General features: G+C 42.7%; 1 protein-coding gene across 8 annotated transcripts in view; it reads right to left on the bottom strand.

Moving 5' to 3' along the window:
* Positions 1-19,500, bottom strand: part of MAGI1 (membrane associated guanylate kinase, WW and PDZ domain containing 1) — a 565,599-nt gene that overhangs the window by 54,426 nt on the left and 491,673 nt on the right. For all 8 annotated transcript variants that reach the window (XM_080914319.1, XM_080914320.1, XM_080914322.1 and 5 more), the window contains exons 11-12: positions 14,003-14,185; positions 12,068-12,688 (exon numbers count right to left, since the gene is read on the bottom strand). In XM_080914319.1, the coding sequence (XP_080770445.1) occupies positions 12,068-12,688; positions 14,003-14,185 (804 nt within the window). The remainder of the gene's footprint in view (positions 1-12,067; positions 12,689-14,002; positions 14,186-19,500) is intronic.

The raw sequence follows: 19,500 nt of genomic DNA, 5'->3' as shown, positions 1-19,500 counted from the left end.
AAAGGAGATGATATGGCAGGCCCATGGCATCCTGGAACTGATCTTCAGAGAATGCTCAAAAGCAGATGAACCGTCTACTGCTCACGAACCACCTGTTCCCAGCTCCAAGTTCTTCCTAGACCCCAAAACTTCAGACCAGCAGTTCTCACAATGTATTATCTAAGGGATGTCTGTCGATATTGTTAGGCAGGTATGCCATTGACATCTAACCAGGGATGCTGTTTCCCACTTACAATGTGAGTGTAGACTTCCAGGAAAGAATTCCAGGTTATTGTGTCAACTGTGCAACATTAGAGATTCTGCTCTTGCTTCAAGGTCACCGGAACAGGCTTCCCAATCATCTCCCTGACTTACCTTTCACCCAAATACAGCACACGGAGAGAACACAATGCTACTCCAGTAAAATTCATCTACTGGTCTCCTCCATTGACTAGGTTAGGCATACTGTGTTCTCACTCTTATTCCAGAACTGCGTACAAAATATATCCTTGGTCTTTGATGGGACCAAGAATGGGTTAAATGATAAAAGGCTTATAATAAATAATATTGACAGGACAATTAAATTAAGTAGAAAATGGAGGCTGGCAATAGTTTAGTCACTACAGTGCTTGTTTTGCAACCGTAAGGATTCAAATTTGACCCTAAGCAGACCTCTAAAATCCCAGACAGGGTAGCATATGCTTGTAGTGCCAGTGTTGGGGAAGCAGAGAGAGGTGGATTTCTAGGGCTTGGTGGCAGGCCATCCTATCCCAATCAGAAAGCTCTAACCTCCAGTAAGATCTGAAAACCAAGGTGGATGTCTCCTAATGAATGATATACAAAAGTAAACACTGGTGCACATTTATACATGCATAAATATTCATGTGCACACTTATATACACATATACACATGCAACCCATATACATCTAAACACACACACACACACAGAAAACATATGCACATGTTTGAGTCTTTTGCGCTCAGGGAAAAACAATGATCAATCCTAGTCCATTTTCTACAGTTGCTACAGATCCCCACAGGCCAATCTTCCTCCCCTGTGAGAGCTCTACTTTCTCAGAGCACTTCTGCCAGCAGCAAACACTGGCTTCTTTCAGTTCTCCAAGTACCAGGTTCCCTGTCTAAGTCATACCCATCAGCTTTCAAGACGCCCCTACTTAACAAGAAAATAGAAGTGCTCCCTCCCATGACTACCTGCTCCACTTGTCCATCTTTCGTCTCTTCTACTTTATGACAGAGTTCCTACAGCTTGTCCCAACCCCCAACTCACTACTCACACCAGGCTGACTGTCTTCTGAGAATCCCAGTGCAGTGTAGGAGGTTCTCATGTGCTCGAGACCATCCACACCACAGGCAGCACTACACCCACACGTGTCTCTACTTCCTGATGCCACAGCTGCCATGGACATATCTTTACTCTTGGATTCTGAAATACTGTTTTAGTTTTCCTGTTCCTTTCCCTTTTCTATGTTGTTGCTGGTACCTTCTGCTCAGCCTGACCTTGCAGGGTGATGGGTCCCTGAGGTTTCTGTTTTGGCCCCTTCTTGCTTCCTTTTATTTTGTCTGTAATAGCCTTAGCCTCGGGGCTCTAGAGACTGTCTACATGTGTGAAGAGCTGTGACTTTGGTCCATAATGAGGAGCACAAAACACATTCCTATACATTTACTTTCACATATATGTACAGGTGTGCACAAACATGTACAGAATGTTCTATGAAAAAAGTACTTACTCTTCTATAGTGATGTATATTCTGATAAGTTTATATTCTCTTTCACTTAAAATAAAAATACCAGTTATAGCCTAGAATATTGATTTTATGGCTAGTAAGAGGCCATACCTAATAGTTTGTAGAACACTCATTGATTTAATAATGGCCCCTAAAAGCATATTTCTTCTGCCCTCATTTCAGACTCCAGACAACAGCAGCCATTCCCATTGCACTTGGATGCCAATGGGACATTTCACAATGAGTGTGTCTAAGAAGGAACTCTTGACTCTACAGCACGACTCTGCCCACGCCTCCCCTGGTATTTAATTCCTGGCAAGTTCTAGACTCAAATAAGAAATTCATGGATCATTTCTGGTTTTTCCTGTTGTCTTTTCCCCCTTTTTACTGGAGTCAAGGAAACTGGAGCCTCTAAGTGTTCTAGTCAGCTGTGAATATCAACTTGGCACAGCTTGAAATTGAGAATGGCACCTCAACTGAAAGATCACCCAGACCAGCTTGACATGTGGGTATAAGGAGGGCAACTGCCCTGAGTGTTACTTGATGTAGAAAGGTCCGTACCACTGTTGGCAGCACCATTCCCGGCGTCAGGCAGTCCGTGGCTTTATAGAAAGCTAACTAAGAATAGGTTTGTCAGTGAGCATTCTTCCATGGTTTCTGTGATGCTCCCCTGCCTATAAATGAGCTCCTTGGTTATGAATGGTACATGTGTGGAATCAGAAGGAGGCCTGCCTTCTAAGTTCCACTTGAGTTCCTGTTCTGACTTCCCTCAATGATGAGACTATGAAAGTATAAGCCAAACAAACCCCTTTCTCTCCCCTAAGTTGTTTTTGGTCTTAGAATTTGTCACAACAGATTGAAACTAGAGCAGTAAGTCTTATCATGTGTTGGTGGATCAGGGACGACCCACGTACTTGCATTCTACCTGTCTTAGGACAGATGGGTGCTAAGCACAGGGACTGCAAGGCCCACAACGCCTAAGATACTTTCAAGCTAGTTTTCCATACAACTTTGTCAACCTCTGCCTCCAGATCACCCACTGCGTCCTACCATTCTCCTAACACAGCACAAGACATGTTGCCCTTGATCTTAACTCTTGTCTCTCTGAGCAGCCAGACCCTGCTCAATCTCAGCAACAGCTCCAAGTGATCTGATTCTTTCTCTGCCATTCCTAACATCCTGCTATATATGCCGAGCAGATGGTGTACAGACATAAGTGTAAGCTTGTTCCTCCACTGGAGCAAACTGAATGCCACAATGAACATGGCATGCCGAGTCCTGGCCCTGGCACACAGGCCCTGACCTTAGTTCTGACTCTTACCGCTGTTGTCTCCAGTCACACTACCTTCTCTTCCCAATTTTTACCCAAAGAGACAACTACTCACTGTCTTTAACATTCAGAGCCAGCCCTGTAAGTAGCAGCGCAGAATAGTAATTTTACTGCTGCCAGCCCAGCCAGTGAAATGTTACTATTCTTCCAGAAAAGCAGGGGCCTGCCACTACTTTTTAATGAGGATGATAAATCCCATACATACTTATAATAAATAATGTGCATACATTTGGGATATTGTATTTATCTTGGGGGGAGTGAGGGACAGGCTTGTGAGAAAAAAATTATTTGTTTGAGGCGTGCCAACCACTCAGCATTGTTAAAGGAACAGGGGTGAAGAGATGGCTCAGTTGGAAAGGCCAAGCATGAGACTGAATTCAGTTTCCAAAGCTCATGTGAAAGTTGCATGGTAGCATGTTTGTAATCCCAGTTTTGGAAAGGTAGGCTTCCTGGCTAGTGGGCTAAACCCATTCAGATGAACTCTAGACCCATGAGACAAAAACCAAACTGAATAGCTCTTAAGGAATAGCTCCCAAGGTTGACCTCAGGCCTGCACATGTGCAAAAGCACATATGCTCACATACAATGTCATCCAAATGGTAAGCTTATAAAGAGATAGACTTCAATCGCTAAATTACATCTGACCCTGCATATAAATGCTCAAACGAATAAGCACTGTGCTAAGACTTAAATATTATGACAAAGATAATGAAAGAAACTAGAATTCCTCAAGAAAGCAATGAGGGGCAGTTCTTATGCATTATATAATGAAATACAACCAGGACAGAAACATTTTTATATTTATCTCCTATCTTGGTATAAGTCATCTCAAATGCAAATGTGACCTAACATTTTATGAGGAATTCCAAAATAAAATCCTTGATGACTTTAAGCTATGGCAATAAACCAAAATAACAACTTCAAACTGCATTGCTAATAAAGGCCAGAAGGCTCCTTAATAGCAAACGTGAAAGCCATCCAGCGTAGCACCGTGCAAGTGCAAGAAGTTTGCTAATTTTAACTTGAGCAACTTCTAACAGCCTCAACTTCCAATAGTGCTACAAACCCCAGACACCCTAAGTAAGCTGTGAAGTTGCTTGGGGATACTATGCCCAACACAATGAGGAAATGTCAATGGCTTCCACATTACACAGAGTTCTGGCAAACTGTCCATGGCTTGCACCTCAGGTGGCAGGTCACACATGTTTTATAGGTAATAATGTTAGCTATTACTTATTTTAAAGTTAAGATGTCACTATGTAGATCTGACTGGCCCAGGATGGAGAGAGAGAGACCTCCCTCTGTTTCTTAAATGCTGCTATTAAAGTCATGTGACACCAAAGCCTGCAGTATTTAAAATTTTTAAGAACACACTTATTTAATGTGTATGTGTGTGTGTGAGTGTGTGCATGCATGCACGGAGTGCAGGCCAGAAGAGAGATCTGGATTTACAAATGGTTCTGAGCCACTACATGGGTATTGCAAATTAAACCGGACAACTTGCAGGATCAGTATGTTCCTTTCACCATGTGACAAGGGATTGAACACAGGTTGTCAAGGAGTGCCTTCACCTGCTAAGCCAGTTGAGTATGGTGTGTGTATACGCACCCCCCCACCTCAAGAGTCATGGTTAGTTTATAACATCAACTTAACATAATTAAGAAGAGGAATTTTGATTGAAAAATAGCCTGCATAAGGCTGGCTTGTAGCCATGTCTGAGGAGAATTTCTTGACTGTTGGTTGAGGTGGGAGGGCCCAGCCCACTGTGAGCACTGGCCATCCCTGGTGGTCCTGAGTTGTATATGAAAGCTAGAGAAATGTCTTGTTGCTCTTACAGAGGGACTCAGTTCAATTCCTAGCACCCACATAGTGGATATCCAGTTGCAGGGAACCTGATGCCCTCTTCTGTCCTCCTCATATACCAGGCACTCAAATGATGTACACACACACACACACACACACACACACACACACACACACACACACACACACGCAGAATACTCACAGAATAATCAAAAAATACTTAAGAGAGCAAGTAAATTAGTAGGCTAGCTGGCTAGCTGACTGAGCATGTGCTAAAGAAAGCAAACCAGTAAGGGCTGTTCCTCCATGGTTTCTGCTTGAGCTCTTGCCCTGACTTCCCTCAGGAATGGGTCAGGACCTGGAAATGTAAGCTGAAAAAAGTCCTTCCTCTCCACGATGCTTTTGGTCAGTCTGTTGTCATAGCAACAGAATGAAACTAGACAAATTCATTAAATATCCATCCAGTGTTGGAGTGTAAGAGGCACCCCAAGACATACCAGGGCTCTGTAAGAAAGCCTCTGAAATCCTGCAAAGGTCATTCCAGGACCTAAAAATCACCCGCAGAATTGTCCTAAGCAGGTCCCTCTACAAGTCCAGAGTGCCACATGGAAAAACTGACTGCAGTTTTTGGATTCCATCTTGCATACAGAAGAGCTCCACATACTATGAAGGCATCTTCTCTATCAGATTTTCTTCTGTTCTAAGGGACACCATCGAGAGAGATGGTGAAATGAAGGGTTTTCAAAACCTCACTCCTGGCATGAAACAGCTCTGCGCTGATGTAACACTTTCTGCAATGACTGACTATAGGACCCACTGGCTTGATTCTTTGGCTCCTTGGCTTGCAAATGCTCTTGAAAAACACAGTTCCCAGTTCTGTCAAGCAGTCCTGAGAGTACCCAGGCTTCGGAAACAAAGAAATCAGAGTTCAGAGCCAGGTGTAGCTAATGTTCTGCTGCGAGGTATTGGTCCTTTCCCTCAGCTTTCTTCAGCAACTATCTCAGGAAATTCTGCTAAGGATCACTGTTCAGGAAGCAAGGCCTGACAGATCTCTTGTTTGTTCTTAATGAAGCAGAGTTGGGATTTAATAAGGATCCTTTAGTGTGGGTTTGAGCATGGGGTAGACTTCTCAAAGAAGAGTTGTAGAAACTAAGACACACCCAAGTGTAGGTTCAGGTTCCAAGATGAGAATCATTGATCCATGTGATTTTCTGAATGACTCTCATGTATCAGGCTTGGCCGCAGGCAAGAGGATAAAGGTCTGGCTGGGTTCCAGCTCTCATGGAGACCCCAGTAAGCACAAGGAACCTCCCCTTACCCGAGATAACATTTTTTGAGAGTTAAATCATTCAAAGTCTGAAAATACTAATTTGAAATTTCCAGAAATAAACAATTCATAGGTATTGAATTGTATGCTGGCCAGAATAGCATGTTTCTTGTTTTAATTATTTACTATTATAGGCTATATAGCTGGTCTCTTGTGTGCTTCTCACAAAGTAATCTTTACTAGAAGTGTGTCTATACATGGGGGTGGTGGATGTTCTTTTAGGCATCCACTGGGGTTCTTGCAGTGTAAAAGCTAAAGGAGGAAACACTGTGTAACCGCTATGAGGAAAGCCCAGAGAGGAGGAATAGTGGCTGATGCTGTTTCACAGAGTCAGCTTCTTAGATGAAAGGATCTCAGAGCAGAGGCCAGAGGATGTGAAGAAGGGGGTCCTGAGACTCTATGGGAGAAGAAAGAATGAGGAGAGGGGAAATAACATGGCAGGGCTTGACATGGGCTGTGGAGTTTACACTGAATGCTGGGAAGCCACTTGGATGTGAGCCTTGACTGGACTTGAATCCACTCTAGACAGTGTGGACAAGAGAAGCTCTGAGTCCTCTTCTGAGGACAGTACAAAGCTACGTGCCATAAAGGTGCCGGGCAGAGGAGGGAGGGTGAGATGTGCTCTGAGCCTAGAGATCTAAGAAGGGAGAGGGACAGCACTGGACAGGGGAACGTGTAATGCTCAAGTCTATTAGGATCTCACTCTGAACAACCTGAATTTCCCTTCCTGGGGCCCAGCAGCCCAGTGTGAGGCATTTGGGAAGTCAAACACTTAGGTGATGAAATTTGCAATTTATTCTCCAACCCAAGACCAGAGGGCAAAGAGAGGCGCCTGATCCCCAGTTTACCTCTCGGGCAGACAGAGGCACCTGAACCCCCAGTTTACCTCTAGAGCAGACAGCTTGCTGTGGTCCTAATTATGATGGTTTGCATCATTTCAGGATGAAGCCACCCACCCAGACAGACAGACAGACACAGAAACGGACAGATATAAACACAGACAAATGCTGATGCTTATGCTGGGCTTAGATGATAAACTTAGATACCACTTGGCTTGTTTGGCTTTGGATTGATGATTTAATAGAATAAAAATCATCAGTGAATTTGCTGAGAATTAAGTAGTATCATTTTGCCTGTGGACTTCAAGCTTATTCATCTCTCTATATAAGAACAATTTCCCAACAACTATGCTAGTGGGGTAGTTTTCCTATATACTGAACAGTTCTGTTACCAGAGTAGCTGTTTTTTCTTTGCCTCTCCCTTCTCCTCCTTATTTTATTTTATTTTATTTTTTATGCCAAAGGGCTTTTTAGCATAGTGTTTAAGCACAGTCTCTGGACTGAAGATTCCTGGACCAAAACTTAGCCAGGTGTGCAGTTTTGGAAAAATCTGACCCTCTTGAGTTCTCAACTTCTTGTAAAACACAGAACTTATACTGCAACTTTGTCCTGACAGTTTACTGTGTGAATTACAAGTCTTCAGCCTGCCCTCCCAACAGAACCAGGAACCCCCACTTTGCTATATATACTACTCAAAGTTAGCAGCAACAGCAACAACAAAACAACAACAAAACACACAAAAAACCCAACCAACCAACCAACCACTAACCCATCAACCAACCAACCCTTCCACATTCTTTCCTATTGTAGGAGGGCAGTAATAAGTGACTTCATTTCATAGAGGGTCCCACTCAGAGCAATTCTATGTATAACATTAATTTTATTTTGGTTGCACAAATGAGGTGTCACTGGGTATGTATGTGTTTAAATGTATACTGCTGGGCCATAGTAACATGCCTAGCCCACAGTACAGGTTGGACTACTAGTTCATATCTCATTTCCCCTAAATGTAAATCACTGCTCTTTTATAGTAAATACTTAGACTAGAAAGCTATGCAGCTCATGCACGTGGAGCAGACCTCCACCCAAGACAAAGACCTCAGAATAAAGCCACTCCCTTCTTTCTCAGAAGAACGCAGGTGGTGGGAGCCGAGATGGCTCTGAGGACAGACGGACATCTGCTGCTTACAGAAGCTCAAGGCTTCACGCTTGATCCTCACTACCAACAAACTCAGAAAAACTTGTAGAAAAAAAACATTATTCAAAGGTGAAAATCATTTTTGGCTTTATGGACTTAAAACCCCCACTCCCTACCACACCTTCAAAGTATATGAGAAAGAATCAAAGATAGAAGGGGTCACAGGTTGGAAGCCTGGTTTCATCCAGAACCCTGGTTATTTAACTAACAACCAACAGTGGAGCTTCCAGAACAAAACAAACAAAGCAAAATGCTGATGTTAAAACATCACAGGATGATTGTAAGTCTATGAGTTCCGGCTGGAGATCATCTCTGCTTCTCTCCTCTTATTTTCTTTCTTTTTCCTTTTTGGTTGTTATTAATAAAAAGCCAGCCTCACCCAACTTAAGCAGTTACTTCTGCTAACTGGCAACATCAGCAAAGCACCACAGATGGAAGGCGCACCCACAGCTGTCTGTCCACATCATGCACACAAGGCAAGAGAATGCCTGACGGTGCACAGCACTGAGGGTAGACCCAGGATTCAAATGTTCAACCTCTCCTCCAACTCGACAACAACAGGATCACTGTTATCATAAAATGGGAGCCCGAAAGTCAAAACTTTTGATTGATTGATTGATTAAGACAAGAATGCCAGGGCAAGGGGCCTGCTCGCTCGACAGCCCCAGCTCAACTCTCCCCCACAGATGCTTTCTCAAAGCACAGCAGTCACTCTCCACATTCGCCAAACACTGTCCAACTTCATGAAACAAAGCATTCTGTGTCAACACAAAAGTATTTCGGGAAGAGAAGCACAGAGGTGTGCATTCGCTGAGCAAGCGGTGTTCTGCGCACAATGGGGCACAGGAGCTATGCTGACTGCATATAAAGTGCTTCCCCTAAACATGGAAGGCCCGGGACAGGGCAAGCTCTTTAGCACATTAAAATGCTATTAATTAACTACGGTCTAGCATTATTTTCCAAATAACTCAAGAAAGGCTACAGGCTCACACCGGCACTGGGAGGCAGACTGCTGACTGCAAATGCTGACACAATTTTAAACCATATCAGAGGAAAAAAAGCACTCTCTTGTCTGGACAGCAGAGGGAGGAGGAGGAAAGAAGATGGAGATGAGAGAAGGGCTGAGCCTAACAGACCAACCAGAGAGGGAGCAATAGCAGGAGTGAGTTCTAGCTGAGAGACAACAGACAACCTGTGAGAGACCCAGCTACAGAGCCTGTGGGTGAACAACCCTGGTAAATCCAAGGCTGCCCCTGGAAACTGACTCCAGAAATAACAAAAGCTATTCCATCCTCAGCTTGATTTCCCCACTAGTGGGGAGGAGGTAACAGAAAACTATAAAAAGTAAAAGGTAAAATGAAGGAAATATTGACAAGGACAGATACCAAAAATGAACATGAAACTTAGGAATGAAAACAGATGCTGTAAGCATCCGATACTGCCCCAAAGCAAAACAAACCCATTCCATAAAGCACACTAACCCCACCCTCCCACCACGGATGCCTGAGATCACATACAGCGTGTCTTTAATGAGTTAATCAATCTGCTTACAGAAGCTATGACAGAAATGAGATTCATGAGCAGTCAGTGGACTGACTGGCCGTTCTCTTCCTCATCTCACCAAGCTGCCATCCTGTTTCTCCATCAAACGTCCTCCCGTTATCCCCCACCTCACAGACGGATGATTAAATGTCAGCCCTGATGCAAACAACTAGTGTGTGGCACAGCCAAATATGTTTTTATGCTTTTTAGAAAGATTAATAGTAGCTGGTGATGGTCTGCCAACTGCAGATGTACAAACTTCCCATCCTACACATAAATCAAGCACAGGGGATACGGCTTACTACAGACTGGAGCTGTAACCATGATTTTAAATTACTCAGGTTGTAGAGTAAACCATGTAGATGTTGACTAATGAGGCAATATATTCTGGATCTTTCCATATGAATGCTATAAAATGCAATAGCATCAACAGAGAGTCTCAGAAATTATGAAAAGATACACTTAGTTAACATCAAGGGGTATTTACGTTTCTATAATCAACTCTTGGGTATTTTTGGCAAATTCATTTTAATACAGGCTGACTGAGTAGATAGTCGCAAAACTATGTTTGTTTTGGGGTTTTTTTTTGTTTGTTTTGTTTTTGTTTTTTGGTCTCCTTAGAAGTGAACCAAACAACAGAAAAGTCCAGTAAATAATGCACTCAAATAGAAACAGAGGTTGAAATAGGTTAGAGAAGAAAAAGACTGTAAAATACACAGCAGTTGGATCCGAGATGCCTGGGGGATCAGCCCCACACATGAAAAAGTGTGCAGAATCAACTCTGTTAACCTGAAGTTAAGCTGGCAGATCATTATACTAAGGTCAGCAGCAACAAGGGTGAACAATTTCGTTCTCCTAGGGCTAGCACCTTCCTACACCCTAAGGACATGATAACAATCAGATGAGAGGTGCACACAGGTATGAGCACACTCCATGAATGACCCGTTTGTCTATGTGAACCAAGGTCACTTACAGGGATCAGCATTCTGGGTATGAATTAGTCTAGGAATAAGAAGAAACCTCAGATATACCAGAGCGTTTTGCCAAATTAGTCTGATAATGTTTGTTGTTGTTTTTATTTTATTTTAGACAGGTCCTCACTATGTAGCTCTGGCTGTCCTAGAACTCACTATGTAGACCAAGCTGCCTTTGAGCTCACAAAGATACACCTGCCTTTGCCTCCTGAGTGCTGGAATCAAAGGTGTACACCATCACACTGGCCTACACAATGGTTTTGGTGACGGCTTCCAAGAGTTAGAATACTTTAACCAACTCAATTTTGAATTTCCTTCTAAGATCCTAATCACTTTGAACATACAATACCCAGCTTCAAGTGAACACTTTTGTTGCAAGGAAACCATATTTGATAATTGGTCTGCTTTCCAAAGGCTTAAATTTGTTATGAATGGCATGCCACACTGAGTAGGATCAGCACAGACAATCTCAGGTCTCCCATGAACAACAATCAGCGATGTCTGGTTACAAGTTCAAGTATCAGGGGTGAGACATTTCAACACTGAGTACTTCTTCATCTGAAGTCCTGGGAGGGCTGGTGAGGAAGAAATGTGGAGGCTCAGGCAAGGAGAAAGAAAGAAGGAGCTGATGTGAGTTCTATAGAATTACTCTAAAAGGCATTAGGGGTTGTAAGTGCTAGGGGGCTAGGATGTATGGATGTACCTCTAGTTAATTCAGGCAGGGAGACAGACACATTCCTAGGGAGAAATTTTGAGAAACTGGGGCAGAGAAGCACTGAGTTGAGAAAAGGACATTCCAGGCAGAGGGAGGGAAACAGAAAGGTCCTGAGGCAGGAGAGGACAAAGCCATCATGGCCAAATGCCAGCGAAGTGGCAGATCAGGAAGAACAGAGGCTGGAAAAGGGAACTCACAAGGACATTCTTCAGCCAGTGAAGGCAAGGGAGAGACAGGGCTTACAAGAGAATTCTTGTTTGTGGGAGACAAGTCTTACTTCTTTTTAAAAGGCACAGAGATTTGTTTTACAGATCATTCTAATTCTGTGTGCACAGTATAAAAACTTAATTGTGAAGCGTGTTCAAAGCAACCATGTGACATTCTGAAAATATTTTTAACTACACAAGTGAAAGTAACCTGGTTGGGATGTAGTGTGGGCACACAGCACTAGCCTAGCATGCTGAGGGCCCTGGGTTCAATTTCTAGCGTCTCAAAAAATAACTCCTTAATTACTTAAGACGAGAAAACCAAAACCACTTCAAATAGTGGAAGACTGGTAAGCTAGGCGATGCACTTCAGATTTCAAAAGCAAAGAAGGAAGTGAGCTTACATACCTCCTCGCTGCACCAACAGTGTGACCTCACTTCCCTTTGGACATTCAATCAGCATATCCACAACTTGACTGTGTGTCAGGGCCTGCACGTTCTTCTTATTCACCTCCACAATAAGATCTCCTTCTTTGAGGCCTCTGCAGCGTGGACTGTCAACAATCTGTTTCACTCTCTGGCCACCCCCACCGGGACTATCTGCGATCGTAAAGCCAAATCCCATTGGCCCTTTGACTATGTGAACAGTTATTAGCTCTGGCTGAGTGGCTATGGAAGAAGCCAAGGAGACTGTGTCGTTGGGATAACCATGGGAACTGTTGGAAGCCACGTCTGCAGGGCTGCTTGGCCTGGCATCCTTCATGCTGCTGATTTTGCCTGTTTTACTACTGTGGCTCGCTGGTGAATCATAGGTCTCTTGTCCATTTACAATAATTGGTTCTTTGTCCAAAATGGCCACCGAGGTCACTAAACTTGTATTAGGGTCATCCGGGTCAAAAGGCAATGGATAACCTCTGCAGAGTTCAAGGTCCACACTGGCACCAATAGGAATGGACTGGAAAATTTTCACAACTTGAGCATGTGTGTGTCCCAAAACACACGTGTCATTCACACTGACAATTACATCCCCTGTAAAAAGGAAAAAAGTTTGGAGGTCAAACAACAGCACCCCCCAAAAAATGGTACTATAAGTAACATTCTCCTAATGTTCAGAGTGTGAACCCCAAGATTCTTATTCGGCATCATTCTTACTTCAGTGCATTCTCTGGGGCGTGCCCCACCCCCACTGTTCCGTTGAACTTCATATTGCAGGTAGGGAAAAACTAAAATCTCACTTTCAACCTCTTTTAGGATGGGCCTTAAAACCACAAGACAGGTCAGTGGGAGGAAAGCATATACATCCATCTAAGATGAGTTTAAGACCAGAAACCAACAGCCGCAGTGGACCCTGTTGCACGCTGACCCTGCTTAACCTAAGTTCCTAGCTGCTTCTCTAGGCACCATTCTTTCCCCGCCCGTGTCTTGTCTCGTTCTCATAACCTACTCAGTGGTCTGTGTGGGCTGCTGCTTACTTTTTAGCCCTGTGTCACATTCAACCCATTCTTTGTATTTAGGGCGGCAGTTTCAGAGTCATGGTTTCCGTATGTAGCCCAGGCTGGCTTCCAGTTTGTGATCTTCTGCCACAGCTATGAGTGCCACTGTACCTAGTTTTAAATTCATCCTGAATGACCTTACATGCTTCCCTCTTACTGACCCATCTTTTGTAATGCTGAGACCCACCCAAAACCCTAATGAGGGTGAAGCGCAATTATAGTTCATCTGTAATGTCAATGGGAAGTAGGAGATAGGGTGAGGACAGGAACGTACAAGGCAAAAACAGACTGCGTGTTTGAACTGCTGATAACGCTTCCTTGCAGCATCTAGTGCCTTCTCTGATAAATGACAATATCATAACATTGAAAAAGCAATGGGAGTCTAAGTTTAAAATTCATTTACTCAAATGGACTGACATATTAGCAAAGTACTCTACCATATGCAATAGCACCTAAGAGGTCCCTACGGTCATGTACTTTCAAAGGTTTTCACCTGCACTCAGGGAGGGTTTTTTTTTTTTTTTTTTTTTTTTTTGTTTTTTTTAAGAGAGGGATTTAACTCATTGCTAGGTGCTTAAAGGTCAAATATAAAGATTCATGATGCTGGGCTGGAGAGATGGCTAAGCAGTTAAGAGCACTGACTGCTCTTCCAATCGTCCTGAGTTCAAATCCCAGCAACCACGTGGTGGCTCACAACCATCTGAAATGGGATCTGATGCCTCTTCTGGTGTGTCTGAAGACAGTGATGATGTATTCACATTAAATAAATAGATTAATTAATTAAAAAAAGAATCATGATGCTGTCTGCTCTTGTTTGGACATGGAACATGCTGTGGCCATGTGACCTCACCGGTCTCCATCTTGCCATCCAGTGCAGCGGGACCGTCTAGGACAAGGCTCTTGATCTGCAGGAACTCATCAGGTTCGTCCCCTCCAACCACCGTGAAGCCAAAGCCTCGACTGCTTTTCCGTAGCTTCGTGTGAATGAATTTCCCTTTCAACTCAGAGGGGTTTCTTGTAAAAAAAGGTTTGCCTGGTTTAGATTAGAAAAAGAAAAGGGAAAGGAAATTCACCATGAGTAAACCGTCACTAAGGATGCTATGAGACAATAAGGAACAGCTGCTCAAGCACATGCACTGAGGCCTTTGGATGTGGATGGGCCTCTTGGGGGTCAAAGAGATGCTCTTACAGAGGACCCGAGTTTGGTTTCCAGCACCTTGTAAAGTAACTCACACACAACTGCTGTAACTCCAGCTCCAGGGAATCTGAGATGCTCTTCTGATCCATAAGGGCATCTGCACACACATCTCACACACACACACGCACACACATCACACACACACACACACACACACACACACACAAATTTTAAACATTCTCTTCTTAATTGCAGGAATGAGGATAGTCACATTGACATGGAGAATATTATTCTCTCAAGAAAGGGTTTCATGTAGCCCAGGTTAGCCTCCAACCTTTTATACAAAGACTGCACTCTTGATCCTCCTGCCTCCACCAACCCAAGAGCTAGAATTATGGGGTGCAGTGCAAGAAGCCCACTGAGTGCTCTGCCATGGTGGGCATCCTCTCAGTTACAGCACACCAACAGTCAGGCCCAAGAGAAAAGAGGACAAAACAAAACAAAACCCCCAGACTCAATCATGTGACATCCCCCCCACCCCCGAATTTCAGCCTCTGAGTTTCCACAGCTGCTGCACTGCCAAAGCCTCCTTGAAGAAAGAAGATGGTCTTTGTTTTGTGCCATGGTTTTCTATTTTGGAGTGTTAACTATTGTATGCTACTAGATGCTACTAGAGGCATGGCTAGAGGGCCAGCTAGCAGAAACTTTAATTTTTAGACAAATGAAAGGCTCAAGATAAAAAAAAGAAAGAAAAAGAAAAAAAAAAACCTCTGATAATACCAGGAATTACACAATGGTCACCAAGTGTAAGGTGACATAAATGTATCACCATTTTGAAAATTAAAGGTCATGACTTCAAATGGAATTCCAAAGTCATCTGACATGTATTATTTAGTTGGCAGCTTTTAACATTTTGAGAAATAACTAACTGTGTTCATTGCTAAGGTTTATTGCTTTTAAACAAGAAACCCAAACCAAAAAAAAAAAAAAAAAAAAAACTCCCTTAGGAAATTTGGTTTAGAATATTAAAAAATAACACAAACAAACAAAAAGCAGCAAATGCATTAGCCAAAGAAAACCCCTCAAACTAAACTGGGTGCCAGCAGGGTGCACACAGCTTCAAATTCAGCCATTTCACTGAAATAATTAGGCAATTCTCACTCCCACTAAGGATTCTCTGTCTTATAGAATGCATATACGTTCGTGTGCATGCCTGTATATGTACAGGTTGCACGTGTACATGTGTAGATGTGTATGGAGGCCAGAAGAAAACCTCAGGTTTCATCTTCAGAAATGCTGTCATGTCCTCTGAGACAGGGTCTCTCATTGGCCTGGAGCTCCAGGGACCCTCCTGTCTCTGCCTTGCCAGAGCTGGCATTAGAAGTGCCTAGCATTTTCCTGTGGGCTCTGGGGACCACACTCGTGCTTATGGGATGAGCACTTAGCTGTCTGAGCTATAATTCCAGACCTGTTCTAAAGATAAATAAGGGGGTTGAAAAGCTATAGAGAATCATATTTGATAAGCTTACTTAAAATATGTATATGTGTGCATACATGTATACACACATATAGCTTAAACAGTCATACCACATAGAATGATTATCCCCAGGGACATATCAAGGGATACATGCTTCTCACAGGAGCCATAGAATAACAAATACCACAGTTCCAGACACAGGGCATCACTCTTGAAGCTGTTGAATATTACAAAAGGTGCCTCCCCACCCTATAACCTATAGGCTATTGGCATTGACCATGGCTGCCTCCCAGAATTTTAGGGTAGGTCTCTATTGCTGAAGACAGCACACACTTTAGTCACAGAACATGAAAGAATAGAACTGGAATGGACTTGGAAGGGCCAGCCTTCCCCAAGGATTGGTTCTCAAAGTATCTGAAAAAGCTGTGCAAGCTGCCAAGGGAGAACAATAAGCAATAACCCTACCTAGCTATAAAGCTGATGAGCCTCAGCAGTGACTAGCCTAGCAAGATATTCTCAGTGCTGCAATAGTGGCACTTTTGTATTGTGGGTAACCAATGGCTAATTTTTGAGACTACCCATTCAATAGAAGGGAATCCATACCTACTGCTATATCCAACTTTGGCTGGTTAGATCATAGGCATGAGAGACGAACCTACTGCTATACTCCTAAACCAATATATTTTCTAACTATATCCTAAATACTTATCCTTATGCCCACAAATAAGTACAGATCTTTTCATTCATCAAGATAAACACTATCATACTATTTGGTCAAAATGCAGAGAATAAATGATGTTGGGACTCCTAGTCCCTAGGGATACATCTACAACATAACCTGTAAACCTAAGGCTTAGTGCACATCATGGAAGAGGAACAGAAAGATGCTAAGAGCCAGAGGGCCAAGACTCCTGATGCTGGCTAGTGTCTTCTAGATATGACAAAAAGTTGCACTTCAACTATATGACTACCTAAACAAGACCTACACATTGACACCACCAGATAAAACATGGAAACATGGATGGGTAAAATTCTGCCAGGCTCACCTCTAGAATTACAGGCCATCAACGGCTGCAGAGAGAGAGGGAATCGGTTTTCTTTAGGTACAAGCTCTTGCATGGGCTACCCAATCCCAAGATGTCAGTCTTAAGCACATATACACCCCAGTGACACTAAACGGGCTCGGTAGCTTGTATCTAAGTGTGTGTTTGTCCATACATGCAATAAAAATAATAATGAAAGAATAGATTATGTATTTTGGAGGGAGTTGGGGCACAGAAGAAAATGAAGAGGGACAAAGTGGCCATTTGCCTTTTTGTTAATTTCATTTCCTACGTCTTGTCCCCATCCATCCATCCATCCATCCATCCATCCATCCATCCATCTATCTATCAATCTATCTATGTATCTATCTATCATCTATGTATGCCTGTATGTCTCCATCTCTATCATCTATATATGTATGTATCATCTATGTGTATGTATGCATGCATGTATGTATGTATATGTGTATGTATGAATGTGTGCATGTATCTATCTATATCATCTATGTATGTATGTATCATCTATGTATGCATGTATGTATGTATCTATCTCTATCATCTATGTATCTATGTATCTATCTATCATCTATTTTCTTAAAGGAGAAAAAGAAGTTACCATGCACCTCTGCACTTAGCAGCCTTGGCACCCAGTTAGAAAAGTTATTTTTGGTTAGCTATAACTAAAAGGCTTTAAAAGGTCTCTGGGCACACACACAAATTTTAATTGCATATTTTTAAAAGTCTCTGGCTCTTACAAAGGCTGCTTCAAATTGGCTGTAGTTAGAGGTCTGCTCACAAGCCTCCTCTCCGGTGCAGTCCAAGGTTTATTGGAAACTCAACAAATGGCAGTCCTGTAACTGTGGTTAAATAGAGGCAAGACATAGCAGGACTGCCAAGATGTGGAGAAAAGGATGGCACCTCCAGTGGGGACTTCTGGGAGATAACTCCTAAGCCAATCATTACGTAAGAAATTGAGGGCAGGGAGAATGGCCTTTGGGCTACGGAAGCCAAATGGCCTAGACCTCACAGGAGAGGTTGACAGGAGTTTAGAGAGCTTGAAGTGAACATATTTTAGTTATGCAGAGACCTCAACAGCTATTGACTTATCACTGAGACTTTCTGGGACCATATTATTAAAATGTGCAATGCCTCCGTGATGTTTTCAGCTGTGTTTCCTGCTTCATTTTTGTCCTTAGAATTGACTACTTTAACACAGTACATCTCTTACCCGACTGGCTTGGTTTCCTGTTTTCCTATGCCTATGCTGAAGGAGAATTGAGCATGTAATAACTCACTAGAATGTAAGCTCCATGGAGACTCATTTGCAGACTTAGGTCTTAGAATCGTAGTGCTGTCTGGTATGTATAAGGTGCTTTAACTCTTTCTGTTGAAGGAATGAATGACAAGAGAAAGGTACAACGAACAGCTTCAGCAGAATGTGAAAAACACTGAGAAGAAGTACGTCCCACTTTTGTTATAGGAAACATTAGAAGACATGAAAATGTACCACATGGCTTATTTGAATTTTAACAATAGACATAACATTTTATTATGTTTTAGGTATGAGTGGCTCACGAGTTAAGGTGTATTGAGAATTTTCTTCTACAGACAGCAGTATTTAATGCTCTTGGTTGTAGTTCCCGTCTCTGACTTACTGAGATAGTTGTAAGACCTGGTTGTGAATCTGTAAAACTCATCTGAATGGCTGGTAAAACACATTTATTTTAGTTATCACCCTATGCCCAGCGAGTGAGGATCTTCTGGATTGGGTTCAAAGCTCTGCCCTTGCACTGCCCTTCAATATTCTCTGCCAGGCCAGAATCTGTCTCAGCTCTGGTACTTGAATTCTCTAGACTAGCAGCTACCCACCATCCCTTACTGCAACAGTGGTAGTGACTGTGTGTTTGCACCGACCTACACAGCAGGCACTACACCACATAAGTAGATGGCAAAACTTTGAAATGAGGTTAATGGCCAAAGAAATTCAATTTTTAATTTTTGCAGTTGTAAGCTTAGACCTAAGTGACAATATGTAACCAGTGACACTAAAATTAGAACTCAGCTCATGCAATAAAGTACCTCACAAAAGTAGGACGATCAAGAGTATGAGCCAGAACTTAACCTATTTCTAAGGACAATGGGCATTTGGATATTGGTTGTACTACACGGTGGCCAGTCTTAGATCTCTTTCTGTTGGAGTGTTGCACATGTAAAGACAGACAGAGATGGTACCAACTTAACGTAATAATTATTGAGTCATGAAATTGGGTAATGCATGTGAAAGGCTCAGAGGGAGACCCTGGCGTGAAATAATGTTCAATAAATCAGTTTTCATAGAGGTGGGGGATAGAGTACAGCGAGGAGAGGAGACTGTAGAAAGCCCTCCTCAAATCTGGAAGCTGGAGAGTTTGCTGAAGAACACATCTACAAAATGACCAGGTACTGGGAAGGAAAGTCAGAGGGTCAGAGGATAATTTAGCTTAGAAATTAATCAATAAGCAAAGTTGGCAAAATGACTTCTTCTTGATCTACTACCCAAACTAGCATAACTTAGTCATAAACAATGAAGCTAACATCTAAGTTAAGGTTTATTACAGACCCAGCTTAGAGAATGATAGGATGTAATGTATTTCTTTGTTATTGATTATACCCCAAAGACTCTAATAAGGTCTGAGGGATGAGGATCAAAA

This window comes from Micromys minutus (genome assembly GCF_963924665.1).
Source record: "Micromys minutus genome assembly, chromosome: 3".
In the NCBI taxonomy this organism is placed as follows: Eukaryota; Metazoa; Chordata; class Mammalia; order Rodentia; family Muridae; genus Micromys; species Micromys minutus.
The sequence above is the reverse complement of the archived record's forward strand: the minus strand, read 5'-3'. Positions and strand labels throughout refer to the sequence as shown.